The following is a 27,934-nucleotide window of genomic DNA, read 5'->3' on the forward strand; positions in this document are numbered from 1 at the left end:
GTTCTGACTTCTTCCTATCTCTCTCTCTCTTTTTTTAAAGATTTTATTATGTATAAATATACTGTAGCTGTCTTCAGACACACCAGAAGAGGGCATCAGATCTCATTACAGATGGTTGTGAGCCACCATATGGTTGCTGGGATTTGAACTCTGGACCTCTGGAAGAGCAGTCAGTGCTCTTAACCACTGAGTCATCTCTCCAGCCCCCACCTTCCAAGTTCTTAAGTGGCTACCTGCCATGAGTTTATATTTAAACAATATCACTTAAACAAAGTACAGTAGGATATTCTCAAAACACTATGAATGATCAGGAAAACAACAAACAAACAAACCAACAACCAACCAACAATGTTGATAAGTTGTGTCCCACTGTGGTCTTTCTGCTTTAGAAACAGGATGGGGGCTGGAACAGTTCAATTCAAAGCATTTAGACTCCAACACTCACTTAGAGCAGGTCACATAAAAGCAGATCGGACTCAAGATAACTCAGTGCTGTAGAGAAGTAAGGGCTTTTGTAAGTTTTTTTTCTTCCAATTTTCTTCTGCTCCCCCACTTCCTGTCTGTACCTCCTTAGGTACCTAAGGGGTTAAAAAATAGGAAACTAAAATCAAATTAAATTTAACTTAAAAAGCATGGCTTCCCTGTGTGTACCTAGTGCCTATAGCTGAGAGCTACATACACTCCTTCCTTAGATGAGCTCCTGAGACAGACACAGGAGAGGTGTAGCCTCAAGGAGTTTCTATGAGCAACTGACTCCTTGCTTGTCAACCAGATTTCTTTATTTATTTTAAATGAGTTAGTTCTTGGACGTGGAGTCAGAGGGCTAGCAATTTTCTCTTTGGAGACTGGGAGCAAAGGAAGGCAGGAGGGCATTAATCATAAATGAGTCAATTAATTACGGCTCTCCTTCCTCTCTAGGGCCAGAGCTGGCAACGGTGGGTCCAAGTTATTTAGGGAACTAGACACTCAAAATGCCCTTTATGGAGTCAGTTCTGTGGAAATAAATTACTCTCACCGATCACAATACGCAGTTGTCCCAGGACATGTGGGGAGGGTTGTCTTTTTGTCAGGTTAGTCTACATGATGCTTGCCATGATAATTAAAACCCTGAAGCCATTTGTGGAAAAGCTAAGGCCCCTGTCACTCTGCATCTTTGACTGTATTAATACTGATTGCTCAGAATCCATGCGGTTTGTTCTGCTGAGTGATGCTGTGTCCATATTTGATTATGGTTCAAAGAGGTGTGCCAGAACTCCCAACAGCTCCTAGAGAGGCCTAGACAGCAGGCAAATTATGCCTGGAGAGAGGGCAACCTGGGAGAATATCAGAGTGGGAAACCCAACAAGTGGCTTCAGAGCCCATAGTGTTCTGTTGAAAATGTTTGTGGCAGGAGGTGGCCTCTGCCATACAAGGTAACAGGCAGTAATGTGACGTAGTGGCAATTCCTGCTTAAGAAGGGCCAAGGAGGTGGCAGTAAGAACAGAGGACTCCTTGCTTCCCTCAAAGCACAGGGCCTCTTTTCTGGTTCTCAGTGCCCAGCATCCTTTACCCCACCTAACACATTTCCCACTGTGGATGTTCACTGCAGGTCAGTCACACTGGGAAGGACCAGAATTCTCCAACATCATCCCCTGGAGGTAGGTAAATGGACCCACGGAGACTTCTCAGCAAGGGTATTGCAGTTAGAAAAGCCACACAGAACTCTGGCCCCTCAGATGGAGAATCTTCTAACGAGTCATGGACTTGTATAACACATTAGTGTAAAACAGCCACAGGCAAAATGCTATGTTTCCATGTGTCCACAAATATATTCACATGTGTTACCAGAAACTGTCCTTTTAAACTTCAAAAAACGGTTGGTCGTTGACGATGTTCTACAGTTGAACCTTGGGACTTCTGGCATTTGTGCTAGATAATTCTTTGTTAGGGCATGGGTGTGTGGTGTCCTGTGCCCTTCGGATGTGTAGCAGCATCTCTGGACTCTGTACACTAGGTGCTAGTATCATCTAGAGTTGACACACCCTATTTGTCTCACGTCATCTCCAAGTGTACCCTACAGGACAAACTCCTATCTTACAGTGTAAAAAGCACTTACTTATCTCGATGTACAAGAAGACACTGTAAAGTGAAGGTGAAATGTATTCGCTATTCATTCCTTCTGAGAGGGGGGACTGGAAATGGATGTTGTGGTTTTACTTGAACTATTTTAAATTATTTCTTTTACAATGAGGTCACCTGCTTTGGCTACCTGTGTAATAAAAGGAAAATAAACACAGGATTGTGTTTAACTGGGAGGGGCCCTCCCATCTCATAGAAAATGGTAGCCAGCTCCCTTACCTTGCTTGTAACCTTGAGTGTTGGATTGGAGTTCCGGTAGGGCTGTGGATGGGCCTTTACATAAAAGTCCTTCTTCTCCTGGAGTATAAAAATGGTGGTTGACCTAATGGATTAAAGTGAGGAGAAAATGGAGGCATGAAGGGAAGTAGTATCAAGGCACAGGCAAACTCGTGTGTGTGTGTGTGTGTGTGTGTAACTGGTGTATGAATGATCATGGCTGAGTGGGGCCATGGTTCCCTGAGCTGGCTGTCACTAGAATCACCAGAGGAAATGAGGAAAAATGCATCACTGAGTGAAGGGCTGAAACACCCCTGATTGACACTGAGACTCTGCTTTGGAAGACTATTCCGAGATCAGGGTGTGGTCAGAACAAGTCCACTAGGAAAGGCAGGAAGTAATGCGAGCATGATGGTCTTTCCAGTGGCTCCATGTCTGTTCTCTCCACTGCCGAGCTGACCATGTAAACCAGCATGGCGACCATAATACTCTGAGGGGAACACTGGGCTGATGGTGAATGATGATGCTCTTCATAAATTTAATTTCCAAATGTTTTTAAAATGGGCTAAATTGTATTACCAAGTCATAATGCACCATTGTTCTTGTTCCAAATTGGTGTTTCGAGATATTTAAAGAAAGAGACACAGCACTAACTCATCTCGCAGTAAATTATTAAGTGTTTCTGACCACTAACAAAGCTATGAGACAATCAAAGATGAAGAAGAATGTCTTTTAAAAGGGCATAGAAGGAGAGGGCTAAAAGGCATAGAAACAACTCCTGGTACATGGGGCCAGATCTCATCAGAGCTGGGAAGAAGGCTGAGATGCCATGCTGTGGACTCAGTTGAACTCACAGTGATCAGCCTTGTGTAGTTTCCCAAAGTGTGGGGCACGGGGCCACCAGACAGTCACTGTTCAGCACTCGGCTGGGCTCTGCTTCAATGTACTGCACAGGTGATCTGAACATTCAGACAACAAACTGGACCCTCAAGCACTTTCTGAGCATTTTATTATGAAAAACACCCAATATACAGGAATGTAAAAAGCCTTCATTGTGAATGTCCACATCCCGTGAGAGAGGAGGAGCCAACAGCTGCTGACTAACAACAGGTCGCCATATTGGCTTTGTCTTCAGGTGCTTGCTTGGTGTAACTGTTGAGTGTCATTTGCAACCTTTGGAACACCTTCCCCTAAATGCACCCATATGCTTCTCCCAAGCATGAGGCTTTTAGTTTTACAGTTGTCTTTAGGAAGTAAACTGAAATGTTGTTATATCATTAAACTATAGTTTAGACTCAAACTTTCCTGTGTTGTTTCCAAATAAATCTATAAAAAAGCTAGAGCTACTGCCCTCCCTATTTTCTCTCTCTCCAGCTCCCCCATTTTTCTTCCTCACTGCCTCTGTAATTTTTTTTAAAATTAGGTTTCAGGCTAACTTTACACACTATATTTGGTTATTATTTCTTATTAATTTTTCAGAAGCTCCTTTCCACTCTTTGAAGAGTCCAGCTTGATTACCCTATAGATTTCAGATCTGACTATTTCCTCCTGGAACATTTTACTGCCTCCCTCAGCCCCTTTTATTTCCTGAAAAATGGGAAGTTAAGCCTGGAGGCTTGGCTGATAGATTCGGATTAAGGCTTTTGATAAGAATATTAAATAGAACTGTATTAATTGTATCACTTTAGTGTTCTAAGGTCTTTTTAAAATGTTCTTAAGGGGAATAGGAATATATTCAGTGCCCAAAGCCAAAGAGATTTTTTTTTATGGTATTAGTTTAATTTTTTCGTGCAGACAGTGGCAAGCCGGAAGCCAGTCTCTGTACTTGTGTTATCAAGGCAGTGGTGATGGAATGTCTCTCGGCACCACCTCAGTGTTTAGATGTCTGTTTATCTCTACCACAGTTTCAGAAAGCACAGCTGGATTTAAACTGGGTCATGGAGGACAGGAGAGATGTTTAAACAGATGAAGAGTACACGAAGCAGCCTTCTTCCTGTGACTTCTTAAGACAGAAAGAAGAACCACAAAAAATTGAAAAAGTGTATGTCAAAAAGTTTATAGAAGCTTGAGAGGCATTGATAATTTTAGGAGCCATCCTTCACTTTGGGTTTAATCAGCCTGAGAGACATAGTTGTCTAAGTTAGATGAAAAGGGTGTCACCAGTAGCCTTTTTGAAAGACTTTTGTTTGTGTGTATGTGTGTATTTGTATTTGTGTGTTTGTGTGTAGATGTACCTGCTAGAAGAGGGCATTGATCCCTTGGAGTTGAATGTAGGGCATTTCTGAGAGCATGGCTTGTTAAGTGGGCACTAGGCTCTGAACTCTGGTCTCTGTCATTGCTCAACAAGTCCCCTTCTCAGTTATCTGGCTTCACTGCCATTGCTGGTTTGGAGAAGGCAACTCTGCTTCATCTTTCCCCTGAATTGAGTTGACAAGTTCTATGCTGCCTAATTTTATGTATCAGCTTGATAGGGCTAAGAGTTGGCTACATATTGGTCAAATAAGATATACTAGTAAATATCAAAAAGTATTTTCTGCTATTTGTCCTGTGTGGATGAATGAAGAACATTTATCCAACTTTGTACTACAAAATTCATAAGCTCAAAATAAATAACATACAGAATGGTTTTTGATGTGTATGAATTTGATCCCACAGACAAAGTAAAGCTTGTCTTTTTGAGAGACTATGAGTCTGCTAAGAAAGTTCAGATGAGTAGCAGTGACTTTATTCGGGATTCCCTAACATATCTGGACTTTTAGGTTGGAAATTATGGTGGTTAGCTTTAATTGTTAAGTTGATATAACCTAGGCTTACTTGGGAAAAGAGTCTCAAGGAAGGATTATGTACATTGGATTGGCCTGTAGATATGTCTATAGAGAAATTATCTTAAATGATTTGTGAAGATCCAGCCAACTGTGGGTGGTATCATTCCCTAGGAATAGAGGGACAGAATTTTCTAAGCATGGAGGAATTGAGCTGAACTTAAGCAAGCAAGCAAGCAAGCAAGCAAGCAAGCAAGCAAGCAAGCAAGCAAGCAAGCAAGCATTCATTTATCTCTGTTCTTGACTGTGGGTCTGTTATGACCAGCTAGTTCCTGCCTTGATTCCCCTGCTACAGTGGATTATAATTTGGAATTATATAATGGAATAAACTCCTTTCTTTTTGAGGTCTCTTTTATTAAGATATTTTATCACAGCAAAAGAAATGAAACTAAGTCAGAAGCATTATTTCCTCATTATGCTCCCTTCCCTACATTTTGGAACAGTAATGTACATCCTGTGCCATAATATGTTGAAAGTATGTGATCTGCTTTTTGATTTTGATTTTTAAAGATATTGCAGTTAAGAGATTGGTAACTTTGAACTTTGGACATTTAAACATTGTTGAGACTGTGATAGACTCACCAAACTTTTGAAGTTGAACTAAATGCAGTTTGCATTATGTTATGGCTACAAACCTATGGAGGCCAGGGGGTGGAATGTGGTGGTTTGAATAGGTCTTGTAAGACTCGAAGTGAGTCTTAACTACTGGGAGACACCCCCAAGCCCCAAGTGAGACACGGGAATGGAGTTCGATGCAAACACCAAGAGGTTTATTTTTCAGGTACGTCGGGGTGGACCCTCATGGCCAGTGACTAGAAGGTGACCCCAATAACTATAACAAGCAGTTTTTAGGGATACAGGTTACATCAGCAAGGTTACAGTTTAAACTTATTGGCTAAGCATATTGACCTTTGAATCTATTGGCTAGCAAGCCTATGACGCGCATTTGAACTCTATCTGGGACTAGAGGGTCAGGTGACTACCAGTCAGTACATTCTGTGGTTTTTCAACAATGTTCCTGCTCCTCCTAAGAACTGTGGATGGAGAATGGAACTAGACCTAGCCTTGACCTGAGGCAGGAAGCTGGTAGGTACATGACCTAATCTTGAACTGAGGCATGGGTGTAAGGCTGGCAAAGGTACCTAGGGTCCTTCAGTATGGCCCCCCATAGATTCATGTGTTTGAATGCTTAGGGATAGGGAGTGGTACTACTAGGAGGTGTGGCCTCTTTGGAGCAAGTGTGTCATTTGATGTGGGCTTTGAGGTTTCAAAGGCTTAAGTCAGGCCCTGTGTCATATTCTTTGCTTGTTGTCTGAGGATCTAGAATAGAACTCTTGGTTCCTTCTCCAGCACCATGTCTGCCTACATGCAACCATGCTTCCCACCATATTGATAATGGACTAAACTCTGAGCCATCTCCAATTAAATGCTTTCCTTTATAAGAGTTGACTTTGTCATGGTGTCTCTTCACGACAATGGAAACCCTCACTACGACAGTAGACAAAAATCCCTGCCAAGAGCACTTAGTTTATGGATGGAGTATTTTTAAATGCAGATGAAAACAACCGGAGCAACCGTATTTTCTGATTCTGGCTTTAAGCAGTTCTTGGGGTACTGCTAAAAGGTTTTAAATGGCCATTTAATGACGGCTGTTCACTATGCTTCTTAGCTTTTACTTACACTAGCTTTCTTGCTTGAATTACAGTTTTTAAGCAAAATCATTGTAATCTGACTCATTCTGACTGGATTTCCTTCAAATACTTATTAAGCACCTATGAACACACACACGGATAACAATTATTTGAGTCATGAAATAGCTGGTTCTGTTTTTAGGAATTTGTGCATTCAGCATCATAACCTTGTCCTTTGCGATTACTCTAAGATTTAGAACCAAGAATTGACATATACGTGGGTCTCCCTGCCCTCATGGGTTGTCGGCTAATTGGATCCACAAGGGAACTGTGAAGTCGAGTGGGGGTTCAAAAGCCCTGTGAGTACCTACAGTGAATGACCACACTGAGACCGCCAGTCAGTAGGCAGATCAACTTTACTTAGAGTGATTGAAGGCTTAAAAAGTTTTGGGATACTGAGGGTAGGAACATTCAGGATGGGCAAAGGTCCTTGGCTGGGGGCTTTAGGGTACCTGGAATGCCTTATTAGCATGGGGAAGCCTTTTTAGGAATCTCAGGTGCTGGCTGAATAGGTTTTGTCAGGAGAAAGGAAATTGATCCTGTAAACTAATTGAGGTTACATAACCTTCCCCAGATAGAGGCAGGTGTGGGGTCTCAGACTACCCTAGACAAGGTCAGAGAAGGAGGAGCTCTGCTAATGAAGAGAGTCCTCAATTATGAGTGGAGCCCCAGAAAGCCATCCAGACCTTAATTAGCAGTTTTCCCACATATATTCCCTTGTCCACCGGGAATTCCTATTGTTTTCTTTGTGGTAGGGCTGGGTTAAGAAACTCTGACCATGATGTCTGTGACACCTCTGATAGTTTACTGATGCAATACGATTAAAGGTAACTCTTTACCCTGCCCAGGACTTTCCCATAAAAGTTCTAGAAACCAAAAAGCCAGGCACAAATTTCCCTCTGAATAAAAGCTATTTCTGCAGTAGCTACAATGTGTCTTTATTCCACAGCCTGTTAGTTTAAGACACCAATCTACTGTTGAAAAGGCACCTGATTGGGAACTGTATCTCTTAGCTTCAAGGGACAGTCTAGCAGCAGAGGCAGGCATTTAAGCTAATAAGCCAAGTAGAAGAATATACAGGAGTTCAGTACATGGTCATGCATGGCCAGAGGTTCAGACTGCATATTCAGTACATGCAAAAACAGAGTTTTACAAAAAACAAAACAGACAAACAGAAACTAGCAGGGTGTGCTGTCAGAATTCTGAGTATCAGCAGCCTTTTGTTTAAGGCAGGACTGTCCGAATTTAATGTGACTAAGGAGACCAGAAGCACCCTTGAGAGCTCTGAGGAGTTGTGAAAGATCCCCGAAGGGAGACCCTTACTCAAGTCTCGGGAAGTCACGGACCCCAGACACATGAAAGACCATCTTGATGCAATACGCAGAGGCGAGGTTTATTACGGAAGGCTCCGGACAGACATATATCCCAAGCAGGAGACAGAGGTGTCGACCCTGAGTGGCTGGGAGAAGGGCTTTTTAAAGGAAGAAGTCACAAGACCCAGGAGATGAGGGGATGTCAAAAGGAAATACCAAAAATGTTTCAAGGGGAAACTCTCAAAGTCACAGGATTGTTCTTAAGACTCTAGGGTTTAAATCAGGGGAAAGGTCAAGCCCTCATTCTTCTGAGAAAAGATCTTGATTCCTGTCCTTTAGGGTAAATGTTTGTCAGAGTTGACGAGGCATCTGCATCTGAAACACATCTGGTTAGGCTTTGGCCGGGTTTCCTGGAATACTATCTGCAGGACACAATGGCTGGAACATTATCTGTAGGGCACAATGGGGGCTTGAACAAACATCACAGGGGCAGAACAGAACCTGTTACTCATTTACTCAAGTCCGGTGACATGCAGAGGGTCAGTGAGTCTGTATCAGTCCTCCTGCATGTTTAACCATCTGTCTTCCTGAGTCAGATCCTGTTGCTGAGTTTTGAGCTAGTTTAAAACTCTTTCTCTCAGTTGCAGATGCTTAAAGCCATAGTTCTTCCTTTTGCCACTTCCCTTCAAAGAACACCAGTCCAGTGCTGGCTTGTTTCTTTGGGACTTTGTTTTCTTCTCATGATTTAGAAATGATAAACAAGAATCATATTGGGTTTGGTAAAGGGTCCAGTCCTACTGGAGTTGGACTTGGAGATGGGATGACTTGCGTGCTTTGGCTTGGTATTTGATGGCTAACTCTACCAGTTTGAGAAGCGACCATAAACAGGTTATAGTGAGTGCATCCTCTCATTTGTGGCCAGGATGGATCCTGGGTGAGGATAAGTAAGTAAATAACTGAAACAAAAAACCTTGCAGAATTAAAAGAGATAAGTGAGTGATGTTTTAAAGACAAGGGGAGAAAAGGAAATACAAATTAGATTTATTGTGAAAATTTGAAGAAAAATTTAGGGCACATCTATTTGATGGTTGTTATTAATATGGAGAAGTCTTAGGAAGAGGTTTATTGGAATGTTGCATCACTTTCCAGTGAAAGCTTATGTTACAGGTAGGAGAGAGCAAGTTCACCAGCAGAAGACATCAGGTAAACAACACAGCAGTAGAAGGCTTCCTGTTAAAAAGCTGGTAGCACTCCTTCCCCACTTCACCCCATACACTGTACCCTCCCCACTGCACCTCTTTACACTGTAGCCTCCCCACTGCACCCCTCTTCTTTGGCAGTGCTCCCCACTGCACCCCTCTCCACTGTACCCATCCCTACTGTACTCCTTTACGTTGTACCCTCTGCAATGCACCTCTCCTTACTGTACCCCTTTACACTGTACCCTCCCTACTGCACCCCTCCCCACTGTACCTTCCTCACTGAACCCCCCACTGCAGCCCTCTCCACTACACTCTTTCCACTGTACCCCTCTTCTGCACCACTCCCCACTGCACCCCTCCCTACTGCACTCCTCCCCACTGTACCCCTCTCCACTTTCATCCTTGGCCCAAATAATGGATCCAACAGGGGTTCTCTAGAACTTTTCACTATTGTTTCCTTATAGTTCTGTAAACCACCGAGTAGAAGGTAAAACTGAGGAGGCCCTTCCAGAATATGAATAATTAAAAATGGAGGAAGATGAGAAATATAGATGAGCCTCCACAATGACCTAATTTCTGAATGATGCATTTTGACAGACATAGAAGGTGAGAATATGGATGGATCTCACAAAGACCCAACCTATGAATGATGAATTGGCCAGAGAGTATATATGATTAATAGAATGAACTTGAGATGTAAGATATAATAGAAGAAAACTTGTGATTTACAGAAACCAATTGGAATATAAAAATTGATTTTGAGTGTTATAATCCATGCTTGTAATCATAGCACTTGGGAGGCCGTAGATTTGAGATTAGCCTATCTATGGTGTGGGATCCTGCCTCAAAGACAAAAACAAAACAAAACAAAGCAAAACAAAACAAAAAAAGCAGTATACTCCAGGCAAGAGTAAGAAAGCAATGATTGGATATATCTGGTTGAAATTTTTAAAGGACAAGAATTATAATCTTTTCTTCTTTGCTGGATACCAAACATCATCACTCTCTACAACATAAATATAAAACAAAATTGTGGTGGTTTGAATAAGAACAGTTCTCACATGCTCAGATGTTTGAATGCCGAGTTGGTGGATCTGTTTGGGAAGGAGTAGGAGGCATGGCCTCGTTGGAGGAAGTGTGTCACTGGGGATATGCTTTGAGGTTTCAAAAGTGCACACCATTTCCTGTAGACGCTCAGCTGCAAGCTTGTGGAGAAGATGTAAGCTCTGAGCTACCTGCCTTCCTTGTACTATACTTCACACCATGATAGTCATGGACTCTAACCCTCGGAAACTGTACGCCCCAAATAAATCCTTTCTAATATGAGTTGCCTTGGTCATGGTGTCTCTTCACAGAAGTGGAACAGTAACTAAGACAAGAAGTAAACCTTTTTGTTCTTCATCTACTTCTCATAAATGCAACACTGAGTGATAGTGTTTAGATTTAAACCCAGGCAAGCCAGATGAGAGGAGACACTGTCTGAAAAGGAAACCTCCCCAGGCTGTTCTTACACTCTCTGTCACTCAGGGCAATCAGAGGCATGCCCGTAACAATGCTTCCTAACATGGTTCTCACCCCAGACTCACTTGTGGAGTGTCGTGAGTGTCATCCTTGACTAATCTAATCACAACAGAAGTAGAATACCATGGCCTCTGTGGAGATCTGTTCTCCTAAGAACAATGGAAATGATTACACAAACTTTAAGTCCATGCAGATTTGTGTGCAAAGGCCATAGCTGGGCACTCCTCCTCGGGATTTTAAAGAACCAAAATTGGATATATCTGGTTGAAATTTGTGAAGTGCCACCTACATATTCTTTCTGAAAAATGCATTTGTGTACATCCATCCATTCACTGAATACAGAGCCTGATTTAAATTACAAGTGCTAATAGAAAGAAAATTGTCATGTTAGAGAATGATTCCAAATAGGCAGGCACAGGTATGAGAGCTGGCGGTTTAAGTTCCAAACAACTTAAAAATTATAAAAGAGAAGATTAAAGAATGACGATGGGCTTAATTCTATAAACTGAACTGATGAAGACCTTGAATTGATGAAGACCTTAAAGGACCCAAAGCAAAAAGACTCAGTTTTTGCCTTTTAGAGCAGGAATGTGAAAAGTATGTGTGTGGATATACATACATACATACATACATACATACATACATACATACATACATACATACCACTACTATATATAGCTTAAGCTAGACTGTACTTAAATCAGTATAGAAAATCCAAGCTAAAGTGCATCAAGGAAGTGAGGACAAGAACAGAGCACCTTTGTAAATGTCTGCTGTGAAAATTACAGGGCCCCAGGGTCATAGTTGGAGAATATGGTAAGGTCAGAGGAGAGTTTTCTCATGTACAGAATGGATGCCAGAAGGGAAATGTTTTAGTCTATTTTTTTCTCCTATAAAAATAACCAAGGCTGGTACATTACAAAGGACAGTAGTTCATTTAGCTCATGGTTTCAGAGCCAGGGGCTGGGTGGCTTCATCAGTTGGACGTCTGGTGAGAACCACACAGCATATGGAGTCATGATGGAAGAGATCACATCATTAGACTGAAGTTAGGGATTCTGGGGCCAGGCTTCAGGCTGGTTCCTTAAATTATTTTTTAAAACAATTCACTTTTGTACATCCTAATTGGGATGACCCCCCTCCAGTGACATAGCAATGTCCTACCATGCTCTGCTTTCTCAGAGGTCCCATGAGCTCAACATTGTCACACAGAAGTTCCAGCACCTGGGGACATAGTCTGACCACAGGCACATATACCACAGTAGGACACGTGCATGCTGGCAACATCAAAGCAACAGAGAAGAAGCAGCTGACAATCCAAAAGACAAAAGAAGATGATGGCTGGAAGAGATGGGACCAAGGCACTGAGGGAAGGTACCCTCAATGGTGATATAGACAGTTTATCCACAGTGACAGGAGGAAAGAGAGAATATGTGTCTATTATAGTTATAGCTTTGTACCTTTAAACAAATATGTGATAAGAAACACTGACATGAAATCCACCCTCAGCAGGTTATAAAGGTATGGATTCATATTGTCAATTACAGGCATAGTGCTGTCAACCTTTTGCATTATTGAGATTGTACATCCCCTGCCCTCCTCTCCTGTGACCCCCATTGTGCTCTCCCCATCTGTGAGCTTGACTATTACAGATACCTCATGGGAGCAGCCACACAGCACCTGCCCTGATGCTGGCTCATTTGCTTAGTATAACGTCCTCTGGATTCATTTGATTGTCACACTTATGGGGGAGGGGTAAAGTGAAGACAGCTGGGGGCAAGGCAGCTAGGATGTTTACAAAGACATCGTCAAAGTACTGACCCAAGCTTTTAACACTATACGATACGATCAAATTGGAAGGAATCATCCAGGGCCCATCTAATAAGGAAGAAACACAAAACATGTGTACCAATAGGCACTGGGTATATTACAGCATCACCACTAGCAGATGAAAACAGACATGGAATTTTAGATAACTGTTCAGGAATGCAGCTCCCAGTCCAGACTATTCAATATTTAACTAGGTCAAGATTTAGGCTTATGGAAGATATTTTTTAAGGTTTTCTTTTCATGACAAAGGTCTGCTAGCTTTTCCTCTCTCCTCTTTTTGCTGTCCCTTCAGATGAGGAGACCAACATGAGAGTGCCTGGTTACTCTCTTCTGTTCTTCAGAGATAGGCAGCTCTCAGGGCAACCTCAAGTTTGTGGGAGAACAGACACAGAGGTGAAACCTTGCTATGGTGCTGTCCCTCAGATGTCAGCACCAGGACATCCCCGTGTCAGCATGAGGCACTGGGAGACAGAGCAGCAGTTTTAGAAATGGTTCTTCTGGGTGTTTTCCAACTGAGTTGAATGCTGGGTGATTTGTTCTTGTTCCTCCAAAAGGTACAAGTCACACTGACTTTGTTTGCAGCTTTTGTGCATTCTCTGACTAGGGTGTGTCTCTAAGTAGTGAACATCCTTAAAAGGTTTCCAAATGAAGCAAGGAGGGTGGGAGAAATTCTACCCAAATAAAGACAACATGGATGACTCACAAAGTCACTCGGGTCAAGAAGACACAAAGTGGAACTCACATCTCACTATCAGCAAATATATGTCACAAGATACCAGGAGAAGAGCTGTAAAGTAACAGAACCTGTGAAAGGAGACTCATGGGCTGGACATGGGATGGGCATCAGCTTCAGAAACACTCCTCAACTGTATTTCTGGACTCGCTTGTCAGCTAGTAGAACATCTTTCTTTCCAGTCTCAAAAAGTATACCTGTACACATGGCCTCTGATGCGTACACACAGACAAAATACAGGGGGTCGAAGTTACCTGTCAGGCTCATAACAACTATCATTGACTCTGTGTGTAGTCACCTGTGCGCTGTGGAATCAAGCAACCTGAGTCCAACCTGACTCAGGCGCAAATATTTCACTAAGGTCTCTTGCTCTTCCTTGTTCTCTTCCTTAGAGGCCATCCTTTCCTATCAACAAGATCACTCCTATCCATAAAACAGGAGCAGGCAAAGGAGAGTCTCCAAGATGCTGCCATCTTTTTTCTTTTTCTTTATTAACTTGGGTATTTCTTATTTACATTTTGATTGTTATTCCCTTTCCCGGTTTCTGGGCCAACATCCCCCTAACTCCTCCTCCTCCCCTTCTATATGGGTGTTCCCCTCCCCATCCTCCCCCCATTGCCGCCCTCCCCCCAACAGTCTAGTTCACTGGGGGTTCAGTCTTAGCAGGACCCAGGGCTTCCCCTTCCACTGGTGCTCTTACTAGGATATTCATTGCTACCTATGAGGTCAGAGTCCAGGGTCAGTCCATGTATAGTCTTTAGGTAGTGGCTTAGTCCCTGGAAGCTCTGGTTGCTTGGCATTGTTGTTCATATGGGACTCAAGCCCCTTCAAGCTCTTTCAGTCCTTTCTCTGATTCCTTCAACGGGGGTCCCGTTCTCAGTTCAGTGGTTTGTTGCTGGCATTCGCCTCTGTATTTGCTGTATTCTGGCTGTGTCTCTCAGGAGAGATGTACATCCGGCTCCTGTCGGTCTGCACTTCTTTGCTTCATCCATCTTGTCTAATTGGGTGGCTGTATATGTATGGGCCACATGTGGGGCAGGCTCTGAATGGGTGTTCCTTCTGCCTCTGTTCTAAACTTTGCCTCCCTATTCCCTAACAAGGGTATTCTTGTTCCCCTTTTAAAGAAGGAATGAAGCATTCACATTTTGGTCATCCTTCTTGAGTTTCATGTGTTCTGTAGATGCTGCCATCTTGAATTGGCCTTAGTTCAAGGGTCACCTTCCCAGGATAGGGAAAGTTTAGGGTAGGGAACAGGATATGCCTGCTGTACCTTGTAACAGGCAGGGACTGAGGGATGGACCCTGGGGAACCTCATGACCAGATCACTTTAATAGGTTAAAGAGGCACCTCAGTGCTTTGTCCTGGGTTCGAGACCTAAACATTGGTTCATCAAGTGGGACTTGGTGCAGTTTTACTTTGGTCTGTCATGGGCTCCCTTTGTGGAGTGAGTAGAGGTGTGTGTGTGTGTGTGTGTGTGTGTGTGTGTGTGTGTGTGTGTGTGTGGTGTCTTTCCAGGAAAAGCCTCTCATATAACAGAAGATAGTGAGGTTGTAGTTTATCCAAGTGCTAAATCAAATACAATAAAGATACTCAAAACAGAGGAACCATTGAAGGAAGGAAGGGTATTTGTTAAAGATGCACCAGATAGCTAGAAAGGCATATAATTTAGCAAGTAACTGCAGTCATCAAGGTTTGATGCGGTGTGAGAAACAATGTGCACAGGATATGGACATGCACATGGCATACACACATACATGACATGCACAGACACATGCATATATACACGTGCACATATACATGACACACATACATATGATGTGCACAAGTACATGACATACACATACACAGTCACATACATATGACATGTATACATACATGACATACACACACATGACATACACATATATATCACGTGCATACACACTTGACATGCATAGACACAGACATGCATATACACATAACAAAACATGACATGCACACACATGACAAAATATGACATACACACATGACAAAATATGATATGTATATAAACATAACATGCACACACATGACATATACACATGACATGTGTATACACATGACGTATACATGCATATGACATGTACATACACATACTCTTGACACACAAAGGTTAAGGCTAACAGTTAAAAGTATGACTCTGGAAGAACTTCCAACACCATCATGAACAACTGGCACCAGATTTGAGACACTCTGTGTCATAATTATAATCTGGTGGCTGGAGCAACAATACCCGGGAGAGTCTTAAGTGTTGGAGAACCCTGCTAATAAGGTCAAAGTCCATCATGTCTGGGTAGCTTGGCACACAATGAAGGACTCCCTTTCTCAGCTGGGCTTCCCTTTCTCAGCTGCCTGGCTCTGTTTGTAGAGTGTCTCTAAGCACAGGTGCCCGGCCCTTTTTAGAGGATAACCCTGCACAGAACTTTCTGCAAGCACTGACACAAGTCCTGTTCTTTCCTCCCACCCATATGGTAATTAGGTGCTATGTTATGACCAATCAGACCTTTCTGCCTGTAACTCTGACAGCCCTCATCCATTCTACCCCAGAACAATAAAATGAGCTCTCTCTGAAGCTGACTCCTGAGAGTTCTCTCCATCATACCTATGTCTTTCTGAACCCTGCTCTCTGCTTCTGCTTCCTTTGCCATGAGGAAAAGGGAGGCTCACACTTAGGATCCATGGCTTCAGGTCGCTTCACCTGATGATTTAAAAAGACTAAAATGCGTTGGAGAGGATTGCTTGAACAAGGTTGTGTAGGATGCTGCAGTCTTCTCTGTAACCGAGGACAGAGGACAAATGGTGAGGGTCATCAAGGGCAGCTCTACTAGTCCAGATAATAACCATGTGCCAGACGTTCATGGCTCATGGTGTGTGAATCATAGAGAGAAATGCCCAGCCAGGTCTCCTAAGGAAAATGATCTCAGAGGAGTAAAGAAAAAATATCTACAGTCTCTAGAAGGCTTCGTGTGAGTTGTTTATTTAGATAAGTAAACACTCTCTTTAAAAGCCTACTGGTGTGGTGATATCAATAACAGGCAATCTTCACGGGGACTCAGGCTGTTTAGTTCCAGTTTCTGTTTAAGAAAACACAGCCCACCAGGTCTTGAACATAACATGCTTCTCTTTGCACTCCTCAGTGAATAGCAAAGGGCTGCCTGATCTTGGAGAGGTCTGTCTAGTTCCTTACAAAGCCAACATCCAGATTTGTGCCTCCCTAATCCCTTCCTTCCTATTTACATTAGGGGGGATTAGAAAGGATTTATTTATTTTTATTTTATGCATATGAGTGTTTTGTCAGCATATATACAAGTGTACCCTATACATGTCAGGTGCCTGGGGAAGCCAGAAGAGGGAAACACATCCTTCAGAAATGGAGTTACGGGGCTGGAGAGATGGCTCAGCCGCTAAAGGCTAGGCTCACAACCAAATATATAAGAAATGGAGTTACGGATGGTTGTGAGCTGCCATGTAAGTGCTGGGAACTGAGCCAGGTCCTGTCCAAGAACAGTAAGTGATGTTAGCCACTGAGCCGTTTCTCCAGCCCCCTCCTTGCTCTTATTATGGACAATGAAACAGTTAACCACAGAGCAGCATCTTTGGGGAAAGGGTTCTACTGAGTGAGAAGAGAGAGGGAGGTGGGATACTGACCTTACATACTGATCCTGCTAACCTGGGAATGAGTCTCACTGCCATTCCCCGGGGTACAGTTGCTAGGCATTCCTTCTAATGCTGCTCTTTGGTTGACTCTGGACTACCTTCAGATTTAACTGTCATGCCCCTCTGTTTCTCAGCCTGCTCTTTTGTCTGGTTTTCTTTTCTTTTTTTTTTTTTTTTTTTTGGTTCTTTTTTTTTCGGAGCTGGTTTTCTTGATGGTTTGCTAGTCTGTCTGCTGAACACTTCCTGGCACTCCCTGTTTTTCGCTGACCCCCTTTCCTTGGATCTTGGATGAATTCTTATGCCTCCCAAATGCAGGTGGTACATTTTCGTCCCTCCCCTGCACACCTTCAAAAACACTCACGGCTCTGCTCTGTGATTGCTACTTAGTGATCTGTATTTAGAGATCCCTCCCTCTCTACTATTCCCCACCATTCTGGACCTTCTGTTTAACATCCTGGGCACGTGTGGATGGGATTGGCCCAGTGGTCGGTGGTCCATCGGTTGGACTCTCTCAGGCACACACTTCCAAGCTTCTGTTTTCCCTCCATGAGAATAGAGAGGCCGAGGCCCAGTACCACCAACTCCAGACGGTCATACTTTGCTATGACAGGTTTGATTTCCTTTTTGAATCAACACTTGCATACACAGTGTTTAAAAGCAGTTTTGTAGAAGTCAGGGCTCTGTAGAAATTTGGCTTTGTTTTGATTCCTGAAGAATAATTTATAGATTTCTTTTACTGTGACAGGAAAAGGTGACCCAAGTGTTCTGTATGCTGGCATTTAAGGAGGTAACCCTTAGTACTCAGAATTTGAGGTATATGCTTTTTAAGAAAATTTAATATACTCTTGAATTGTTAGTTCTTTATAGGTTTCCAGTTTAGCATTTATCTATTGAAAGATTCTAATTATTTTATTCCCCTATGTTTATTTTTATTGATCTGGTTTATTGAAGATGAGATGGATGTACACATTTTTCATTACAATTATATTTATCTATTTCTCCCTGAATCTTTGGGTTTCAATTGCCATGAATAGACACCATGACCACAGCAACTCTTATAAAGAGGAACATTTATTTGGGGCTGACTTACAGTTTCAGAAGTTTAGTCCGTTGTTGTCATGAGGAGAGCATGGCGGCACATAAAACAGACATGATGCTAGAGAAGGAGTTGAGAGTTCTACACCTTGATCCACAGGAGCAGGAAAAGAAATGGGACACTAGTCCTTGCTTGAGCTTCTGAAAAACTCAAAGCCCATCCCCTAGAGACACAGCTCCTGCAACAAAGCCATGCCCACTCCCATGAGGCCACACCCCATACTAATAGTACCCCTCCTTATGAACTTTTGAAAGTCATTTTTATTGAAACCACCACACTCTGCCTGATTACGTACTTGCTTGTATGCTTCATTTTTAAAAAGAGTTTCATTAATCTCAGTAGAAAGCATAGTTACTAACAACATTTAGTCACAACTATTTCATGTTTCATCTTTGTAAGAAAAATCTCCATTTAAACAAATTCCCTTTTGAGGTGCTCATTGACTCAGCTGGACTCCATCTGTAGTGATATGAATAAGAAATGTTCCCCACAGGTTCCCGTATTTGAACTCTTGGTCTCCAGTTGGTGGTGCTATTTGGGGAGGTGGTGGAGCCTCTAGGAGGTGCAGCCTTGCTGGAGGAAGGACATCACTGTAGGATCAAGCATTGGGGGTTTATTGTCTTGTTCTACTTCCCGCCATGGCTCTCCGCTTCCTGTGTGCAGGCAAAATGTGATCAGCCCGTTTACTGCATTCACTGCTCTGAATGGCAGCAATGCCTGTAATCTCAAAACTTCAGAGATGCAGGGAGGAGGATGTGGAATTTGAGGCCAGGCCGAGTCACCCATGACCATATAAAGAACAAACCAGCAAACCAATGAACAAACAACAACAAGTACTGTTGGGGGCACAAAGGTCAGTAGGGAAACCAGGAATGTTAAACACACAGGGGTCTCCTTTCAATGGAGGGGAGAAAATATTTGTTTTCCCACCCAGAAGATTTGGAGTAGATTTTGTTAATGACCTGGTGGTCTTTTTTGCTGTCTGTGGAGGCTGACTTCACCCACCTTTTGCTATAGATACAGACCTTATGCAAATTTCCCAGAATGATTATCCCAGACTCTCCATCCTTAGACTCTCACCTTTAGCTCCCAGAGTTGATAGAACCTAGTGGGGATGCCAGATGTACTTTATGGCCTGCTGACTGCTATGCTGTCTCAATTAGAGACTGATTCTAGGCCCTTTAGCTATAGAACCCACCCTCATGGTCACATGTACTTGTAGAGGAGTTTCTATGTAGTCACACCCTGAGCCATGTTGCATACCTGGAATTGGACTGGTTGTAGCCTGGAAACATTTTCCCAAATTGTTCTGTGTTTTAAATATGCTGAGGACAAGCTGCTGGGCATTAGACGCCCCAGAGCCTGATCTAGGTTGATGATCTGTACTGGGTTTTTGTTCTGGTTTTTCCATTGACCGCTGCCTGCATTGACACCTTCAGGGTCCCCCTCAAAGACTGAAAGAGCACGTTGAGATGATGGACCCCCACCTTGAGGGCTGACAACTCCAGGCTTCCCTTTATCATTGCCCAGGTTTAGGTTAGGAGAGTCTGAATTCACATCTCTTCAGGGCATTTGACTTTGAATTTAACCCATGTCCTCAGGGTATCAAGCAACTCTGGGGAAGAGCAGAACTTTTTCGTGGTAGAAAGAACTTATTCCCTCCCACTCTACCCACCTCTTACCTCTCCCAGCCTCTTCAGGTGCACAGTCTTAAGGCAGAAGCTCACCCACTGGAGTATGCTATTCAGTCAGGGGAGAGCAGAAGACTCGTGGGCTCTTCCTTCCAGACAGGTCTGCAGGCCTGACAGTTGTCCTGCACAGAAGACAAAGGATGCCATAGCAGGTGCCTGCTTTAGACTATTCTAGATGCCTTCACATGCTCTGTTAGTTTGCCTTCTCAGAAGAAGATGCAGAGATCAGGAGTCATAGAGTTCCTTGCTTGACTGACCTTTCTAGCTTGATGCAGACATTTCAGTTTTCCTGTTTTTGCGTACTGATGTGGATTAAGAATCAACAATCATGGCTTTGTTGTTTACACATTATAAAGGTAAGGTGACCCACAGGTAACCAAGAAAAGGCCCCTTTATTGTTTTTGAGACATCCTCTGACACTGAAGCTTCAGAGTCCTGTGCTCTCCTGTTTGATGGAGGTCTTCCCTCGCTTTGTGCTGTTCACTCAGGCAGACTGACGTCCCGGTCCCCACCTCCTGTGTGCCCACATCTCTGGGAGAGATTCTTTAACTTTGTGGCAGAGACCTTTAGCTTCCCCCAATCATCTTTGCTCTTTGTGTTTCTTATGAACCAAAACCCTGTACTTGGTTGCTGGTTTGTTTTCAGATGCCTTTGAGTGAAATGAATGAAATTGTCAGTCTCCCTTGCTGTCAGAGATGACTAATGGGGTCCGAGCAGAAGTCACTGGCTGGAGCTTGTGAAGGGCACTGACCTAGAGGGGAGGTGTGTCACATGATAGGCAGGGATGATAATTGTCTACCATCCCCTGGCTGGGAATAGAGGGCCACACCATCTTTGAGGACAGAGCCAAACACTCAGAATGAAGGAGGGTTGTTAAGCCTTGAACCGCCATTGACCCTGAAGCACCAGGCTCTGGATTTCCTTCCTTAAATGAAAATTATCTTCTTTAGGCTCTCTTTTCTATTCTTAAATATGCATATACACATATCTCATATGTGCAAGCTACCTGACAGTCTAGCAAAGGATATTTTGATTACACTTGCCTTTTCCCTATATTATAATCATACAGATATAATATATTCACATTCTGTTAACATTATCAAGTATATGGTTGTATCCATGGTTTCAGATAATAACTTTGTACCAAGGAAAAACACAAAAATGCACATTAGGTAACATTATAAGCAGTTCCGCAGGTAATTGTATGCCGTTACATTAAGTTTTAAATTTTCTCCTGTAAAATTTTAATGTAATTAAGAAGATTCATGATGTTGGAATGCTACCCGGGCCACCGTCTGCCTCTCTGTCACTGTCTCCAGTATTAAAAGCATAGAGTGGAGCCAGACGGGCTGTTTCTAAAATGCCTTTGCCTTTAGACAGCACCTCAGTGAATGCTGAGGTCTTCCTGGGATTGTGCGTGTATTTCTGTGACTAGTGGCATGAGGCCCAATTGTTACCTATAACTGTCTTTCCATAATGCACATAAATAAGAAATTGTCATTGCCACATATATCTGGTGTTTATGACTTGTAAGTTGAGGTGTGTGATGGGCAGTTTAAAGGTCAACTTAACACGAGCTAAACTCATCCAGAAGAACCTCAATAAGAAAATGCCTCTGTGAGACCAGGATGTGGGCATGCTCCCAAGGAACTTTTCCTTTCTTTTGTTTTCTTTTAGTGGATATTTTTATTTGCATTTCAAATATTATCCCCTTTCCCGGTTTCCCCTCCAGAGACTCGATATCTCCCCCTGCTTCTATGAGGGTGCTCCTCCCCAGTCCCTCCCACCTCTCCACTCTGACATTCCCCGACACTGGGGCATCGAGCCTTGACAGGGCCAAGGGCCTCTCCTCCCATTGATGCCCGATAAGGCCATCCTCTGCTACATATGCGGCTGGAGCCATAGGTCCATCCCTGTGTACTCTTACAATGGTGGTTTAGTCCCTGGGAGCTCTGGGGGATCTGGTTGGTTGATACTGTTTTTCTTCTTATTGGGTTGCAATAAGGCATTTTTCTTAGCTAGCATTTGATGGGTGAGGACCCAGGCCATTGTGTTAGGGCTACTTTCCGGCTGGAGGTCCTGGGTTCTATAAAAGAGCAGGCTGAGAAAGCCGTGGAAAGTCAGTAAGCAGCACTCCTCCATGGCTTCTGCATCAGCTCCTGCCTCCAGATTCTTGTCCTGTTTGAGTTCTTGTCCTGGCTTCATTAAAGATGGACTACATTGTCGAACTGTAAGGCAAATAAACCCTTTCCTTCCCAACTTGCTTCTGGTCATGGTGTTTCATCACAACAATGGAAACCCTGACTAAGGAAACAATTGGAAGGCCAGACCCAGAAAGGTGGATTCATGAAAGAAAAAACTCTGTGATTCTATCTTCAAACCTTTACTTTAAGAAAAATCAAAAAACTGAAAGTAATTTATGCTTCCCCTCCCACTCTATTCTCTGATGATTCCCCTTAGACAGCCACAACTAAAATGCAGTGCATTTCGACTAAGTGATCTGCATACAACTGAGAATTTACTTCAGCACATTAAGAGAGAAAAGAAAATCCAAGTATAGTTATCAAGCAAAACATTACAACAATAAAAATCAAATAACAAAGAATACCATAAAAAGGTTATGTGTGTGCTTTCGGGGGTGGGGAAGTCTCAGTTTCACTCAATTGGAATCTTTCTAAAATAAAGTTACCTTATAATATTTATAATTCAATAAAACTCAAACTGCTGATGTGTTCCCAAACACAGTGAAAACATGAAGACAAAAATGGTGTTGAGTCACATTCAAGATATCCCTCTTGGAGCCGAGGTGGCAGCTATTGGGAAGGTGTGACTGTGTGTGGCTCCCTGATGAGACTGTCAGCTCAGAAAGCACACAGCTGATGTCAGAGTCCTTCTGTCTGACACAGAGATCCTCACAGATGCTAAGTGGGAATTAGGTAGGAAGGAGCAAAGGGGAGGTCATAAATTCCGCCTCAAACAACGGGCTGTCACCAGTGTTTCTCCTCTTCCCTTATGTGGAGTAAGCTTCTCCCCAAGTAGGTACCCGTTGGAGCATGCAGTGCCTCTCAAATTGTCATCAAATGCTCCTTTTGCAAGGTCTGGATGCTCATGTGTCTCAGAGGTGCTGCCAACGCCTCTGCCACAATCCATCTGTTCATTCGGGGTGCCTACCGCCACACACCCCCAGCATTCTGGATGCTAGTTATGTTATGGTGTGTTGCCAGATCATGGGTTTTAAGGATTCTCTGTGGTTCCTCCAGCTGAGCAGATCGCATTAGGGGCTTCAGCCCCAGGGTTGATCTGTCTGTCTCTGCAGTGCCTCGGTAATGGTCGCTCCCTCTGGAACAAGTCCCAGCTGAGATGAGAATGTTTCTTTCTGTTTTAGTCAAGGGCATTCCCCAGTAGCTTTTGTTCCTGCTGGCCTAGGACACCAAAGCAGGTGCTAGATCATCCTGTTTGTGTGTTTGCTCACTCATTGAGGGGGTTGGACTTGGGGTCCCATACATATTGAACATAGGCTTTGCCACTGGGCTATTTAAGCCTAACTTTGAATGTAAGGAACAGCTATCCCTCCCAAGCCTGACTTTTAGGAACCATGGTGGGGACATAAAAGGTCTTGGCACCCCGTGAAGTAAGTGCTGTTTCCTTTGAATTTTAAAGATGACTCATCTGATGTGACGGTTGGGTTAAGTTTCAGAATGACATGTGATGCTTAAAATGCCCTTGCCTGTAGGGTGAGCAGCCTAGACCCCAAATAGTTTTTCTTTTGTGCTCAGGGACTGAAGTAATTATTCCCTTCTCAGACTATGTGTAAATCTTCCCCCCTATCTGAGGGGAGACTAAAGCAGCCTTTAGGAATGGAATGTACTAGAAATTGCTATCAAAATTGTTAGAGATATAAAATAGTCACATGTGTAGTGATCTGAAAGGGAGGGAAAAAATGCCTCCACGTAGGGAGAAAAGTCAACTTCCCTGCATGGACTGACTGCAGTGGCCAAGCAAAGAATAGAGGGGAGGAACTTGAAAGGTAAAAGATGGGTTTGGAATTAGTATGGTGTGGATATATCCCCTCCTGTTGAAGGCTTGATTGTCAAACTGTGACATTGTTGGGAGGGAGCAGAGGGGGGTAGAATGTTGTTAGCTACTGGGGTTTTTTTCTTGAAAGATAGACTGAGGAGTTCACTGCACATAGGAGTCGCAAAGCTGGCTGGTACGGAAAGAGATCCAAGACAGGAATGACACCCTGCATCAGAGCACAGGAAGAGCATGATGGCTCTGCAGAGGTCCCAGTGGAGACCCTGTCCCTCCAGCTGTCAAATCTGCTCATCTTACGTGCCTTCATAAGTGACATTACAAATTCCCCCAGCTTCATAAACCAGCCACCAAATTAGTGTCACATTAGGCTCAGTCCTCTCATTACTAGAGACGTGTGCAATGGTCCCTTTGCAGTATTGCATATATTCTTGGGAGTCTAGATAGAGAACAGAAGGGTATCAAATTGAGACTGAGGAGGCCAAATGCCTATGGCCACTGAACTAACAGATGGGGGCTAACAAGACCTAATTCCAGTGGTCTGAGAAGCCTGCATAGTTGGGAACATATTAGTTCCTGCTGCCAAGAACTTCCAGTTTCCACCATTACCAATCAACACAGCGTGACTCCACTCCCCTTGTTGTGTGGTGAAGGAGGCTGGGTGGGCCAATGATAGGCAAGATGTGCAGCATTTGCAGGTAAAAGTGACTACGAAACAATCCCAATCTTCTGCAGCTCTGATCCCCTCGCCTGAGACTAAAATGCTCAGATTTGGCTTTGCCATCAGCCTTAGTAGCTTCTGGAGTGGACAGAGGGGGCTACAGACTCTAACCACGATGTGAGAGCAGAGAGAGGCTTTGGCTGCTGCTTGCCTTTGGGATTTTCAGTTGTCTGCTCTGGCAGGATGCAGGCCAGCTTGGTTGATACACGAGTGGTGAGCAGTTCAGACAAAAATCGAAGGCCAAGCAAGGTGAGCCAGGGGATAAAATCAAAGAGGACACCAAAAGAGGCTGAGGAGCTCCCCAGGTGACTGATTATGAAGAAGAAATGGGACTTGGAGACTACTAGCTTTTAGCGCCCATATATGGTGGGTGGGTAGGGGGAACTAACATTTAGTGCTCATGTATGGGGATGGGAGGACTAGCATTTAGAGCCCACATATGGGGGTGGGGAGGACTAGCATTTAGTGCCCATGTATGGGGGCAGGGAGGACTAGCATTTAGCACCCATGTATGGGGGTGGGAGGGGGACTAGCATTTAGTGCCCATGTAAGGGAAATGGAGGGATTTGATTTGAAGATAATAAATGTAGCATAGGGACTTATTAATTTTTAAAATTAACACACATAAAGTAATGAGTTTCATTGTTGCATTTCCATAAATATCCAATTCTGCTTTCAGTTTACAGATACTCTCATCCTCCTTCTCCTCCGCGCCCTCATTAAGAATACTTTTTCTGGGGTTGGGGATTTAGCTCAGTGGTAGAGCGCTTGCCTAGCAAACGCAAGGCCCTGGGTTCGGTCCCCAGCTCTGAAAAAAAGAAAAAGAAAAAAAAAGAATATTTTTTCTTTTTCATGGTCTTTTTCCTGGTTTCACAGCATACATGCATACCCATGCACACATATATACATGCTTGAGACCTAAAGTCTAAGGGTTTCATATGCGGGGGAAATGTGCAGTATTCGTCTTTCTGAGTCTGGGTAACTTTGCTTACTAGTTGTCATCCATTCTCTTTCTGCAAACATCATAATCTCTGTTTTGCTGGATAAAACTTCAGCGTGCATCTGTCCCACCTTTGCATTAACCATTCATCTGTTGATGGACGGCCAGACAGTTCCACTTCTTGGCTTTCGTGAATCATGGGGCAGTGAGCAAAGATATGCAAATCCCTCTGTGGTAAAACTTGCAGTCCTTTGACTGATGCTTGAGAGTCGTTTCTCTAAAAAAACAAAGATAGCGCTGAACAAATATTGAAAGCAAACATATTGATTGTAAATACACCACACAAAGATCATAAAGAGGAATCTAAGTTATTATGATTTCAGCATATCAGTGATGGTTTCTGTAGTTTCATTCTCACAAAGCAGAGGTGCATGAGCTGCTGGGGACGAGTGAGCTATGCTTGGGGCTCTGTAAGTTGCTGAATACTCATCAGGCTGGGGATTGGGAGCTGGAGACAGATGCTGATGAGAACCACGGAGCAGTGAGGGAGCTTCTCGAGTGTAAAGGGAAGATGGTGACATGGAACGAGACAGATTTGGGAGTCACACGGCAGAAAGAGCCAGTGTGACCCAGGGGTGAATGATATGCCGGGGAGGAAAGGAGGCTCAGCAGAGGTGGGGATGGAGGTGAGTGAGCAGCACCAAGAGAGAAGAGGCGTAAGGAGGACCTGTGGGAGAGAGGAGAACACGCCGAGAAGCACATGTGTGGTCACACAGCACGAGATAGCACGTCACACAGGAGATCGTTTAAAATTTTAACTAAAAATTTAAGTTAACATACAAAGTTAGCATACAAGTTATGACATTTTCATACATACATGCCAATATACTTCGCATTCCTGCTCCTGACCCACTAACCTCCCCCATCTTCCTTGACCCCACTTGTTGGACCTCATCCTCCATCTTCTGCTTTCAGATTGCAGAGGTGCACATACCCCACTCCCATGCACATATACACATATGTCGTCTCCATCTCCGTCCCGCAGAAAGGAGCCACACCACGACGTTCTTCTCAAAGCAGTTTATTCAGGAACCTTTCTTTCTGCATGCAAGCTGCAATCTCTTACCCCCAAGCACACTCCCTACTAAAAAACCCGTAACCTCGCCCCATTAGTCCAGTCTACGTAGTCTCAGTTCATAGGTCCACGCCAAATGGCCTGATCGTGTGTCATGGTGCACCTGTGCAGCTCTCACAATGGGCGTGGCCTACTTTTGGGTGTATGAGGAAGTCAGGTGCTAGTCATAAGACTTGGCAGCAGTCCCGGGGGCCATCTTGGGATTGCCGCCACACCTGCTCCCCACACACATACATATACCACACGCACATGTACACACACACACACAACACACACACACACGTATCTTCACACACACACAAATACACACATGTACCTTCACACACACACACACATATATACCACATACACGTACCTTCACAGATACACACATACATACACATACATATACCACACACATATGTACCTTCACACACACACACATACATATACCACACACACATGTACCTTCACACACACACATACATGAACCACACACACATGTACCTTCACACACAGACATACCACACACACATACCACACACACATATACATACACATACATATACCACACATACATGTACCTTCACACACACATGTACTTTCACACATACATACACACACACATACATACACATACAAATACCACACACAGATGTAGAGAGCAGCGCGGCGAAACAAAGATGGCGCCGACATCCAGCCTTGTCTGGATATAAACGACTTACTGCGCATGTGCAGGCTTGTCCCCTTGCTAGGGCTCCCTCTAGTGGTGAACAGCGGTACTGCACATGTGCAGTTTATGCACGAGGTGTCAGTTGACCGTTAATATGCTAATGAGGTGATTCATTCTCCGCCAATCCCTGGAGGACAAGTAGTGGGGTGATCCAAGCCCCACCAATCCCTGAGAGATAATTAGCATACTGTTGTCTATATAAGCCGAGCGATTTTGCTGCTCGGGGTCCCTGTTCAGAAGAGCTGTAACACTGAGAAGAGCTGTAACACAATAAAGGTTTGTTCGCAGAAGAATCCTGTTGCCGCGCGCCGTTCTTACTGGCGGGACATTAGGCGCGCGACACACACATGTACCTTCACATACATACACATACACACACACACACATACACACACATGCATGCACGCACGCACAAACACATGGCGGAGGACAGATATAGGTAGGTAAATAGGTAGGTAGGTAGGTAAATAGGTAAGTAGGTAGGTA

General features: G+C 43.7%; 1 protein-coding gene across 2 annotated transcripts; it reads right to left on the reverse strand.

Moving 5' to 3' along the window:
* Window positions 1–218: 218 nt before the first annotated feature.
* Window positions 219–27,489, reverse strand: RGD1564712. Of its 2 annotated transcripts, none has more exon segments than NM_001106931.2 (4): window positions 219–578; window positions 2,338–2,440; window positions 25,733–25,878; window positions 27,441–27,489. In NM_001106931.2, coding segments are annotated over 3 exon segments (273 nt in total). In that variant the 5' UTR covers window positions 25,801–25,878; window positions 27,441–27,489; the 3' UTR covers window positions 219–476.
* Between the last annotated feature and the right edge of the window lie 445 nt (window positions 27,490–27,934).

Source organism: Rattus norvegicus, chromosome 4, assembly GCF_021556685.1.
Source record: "Rattus norvegicus strain SHRSP/BbbUtx chromosome 4, alternate assembly SHRSP_T2T, whole genome shotgun sequence".
Classification (NCBI taxonomy): domain Eukaryota; kingdom Metazoa; phylum Chordata; class Mammalia; order Rodentia; family Muridae; genus Rattus; species Rattus norvegicus.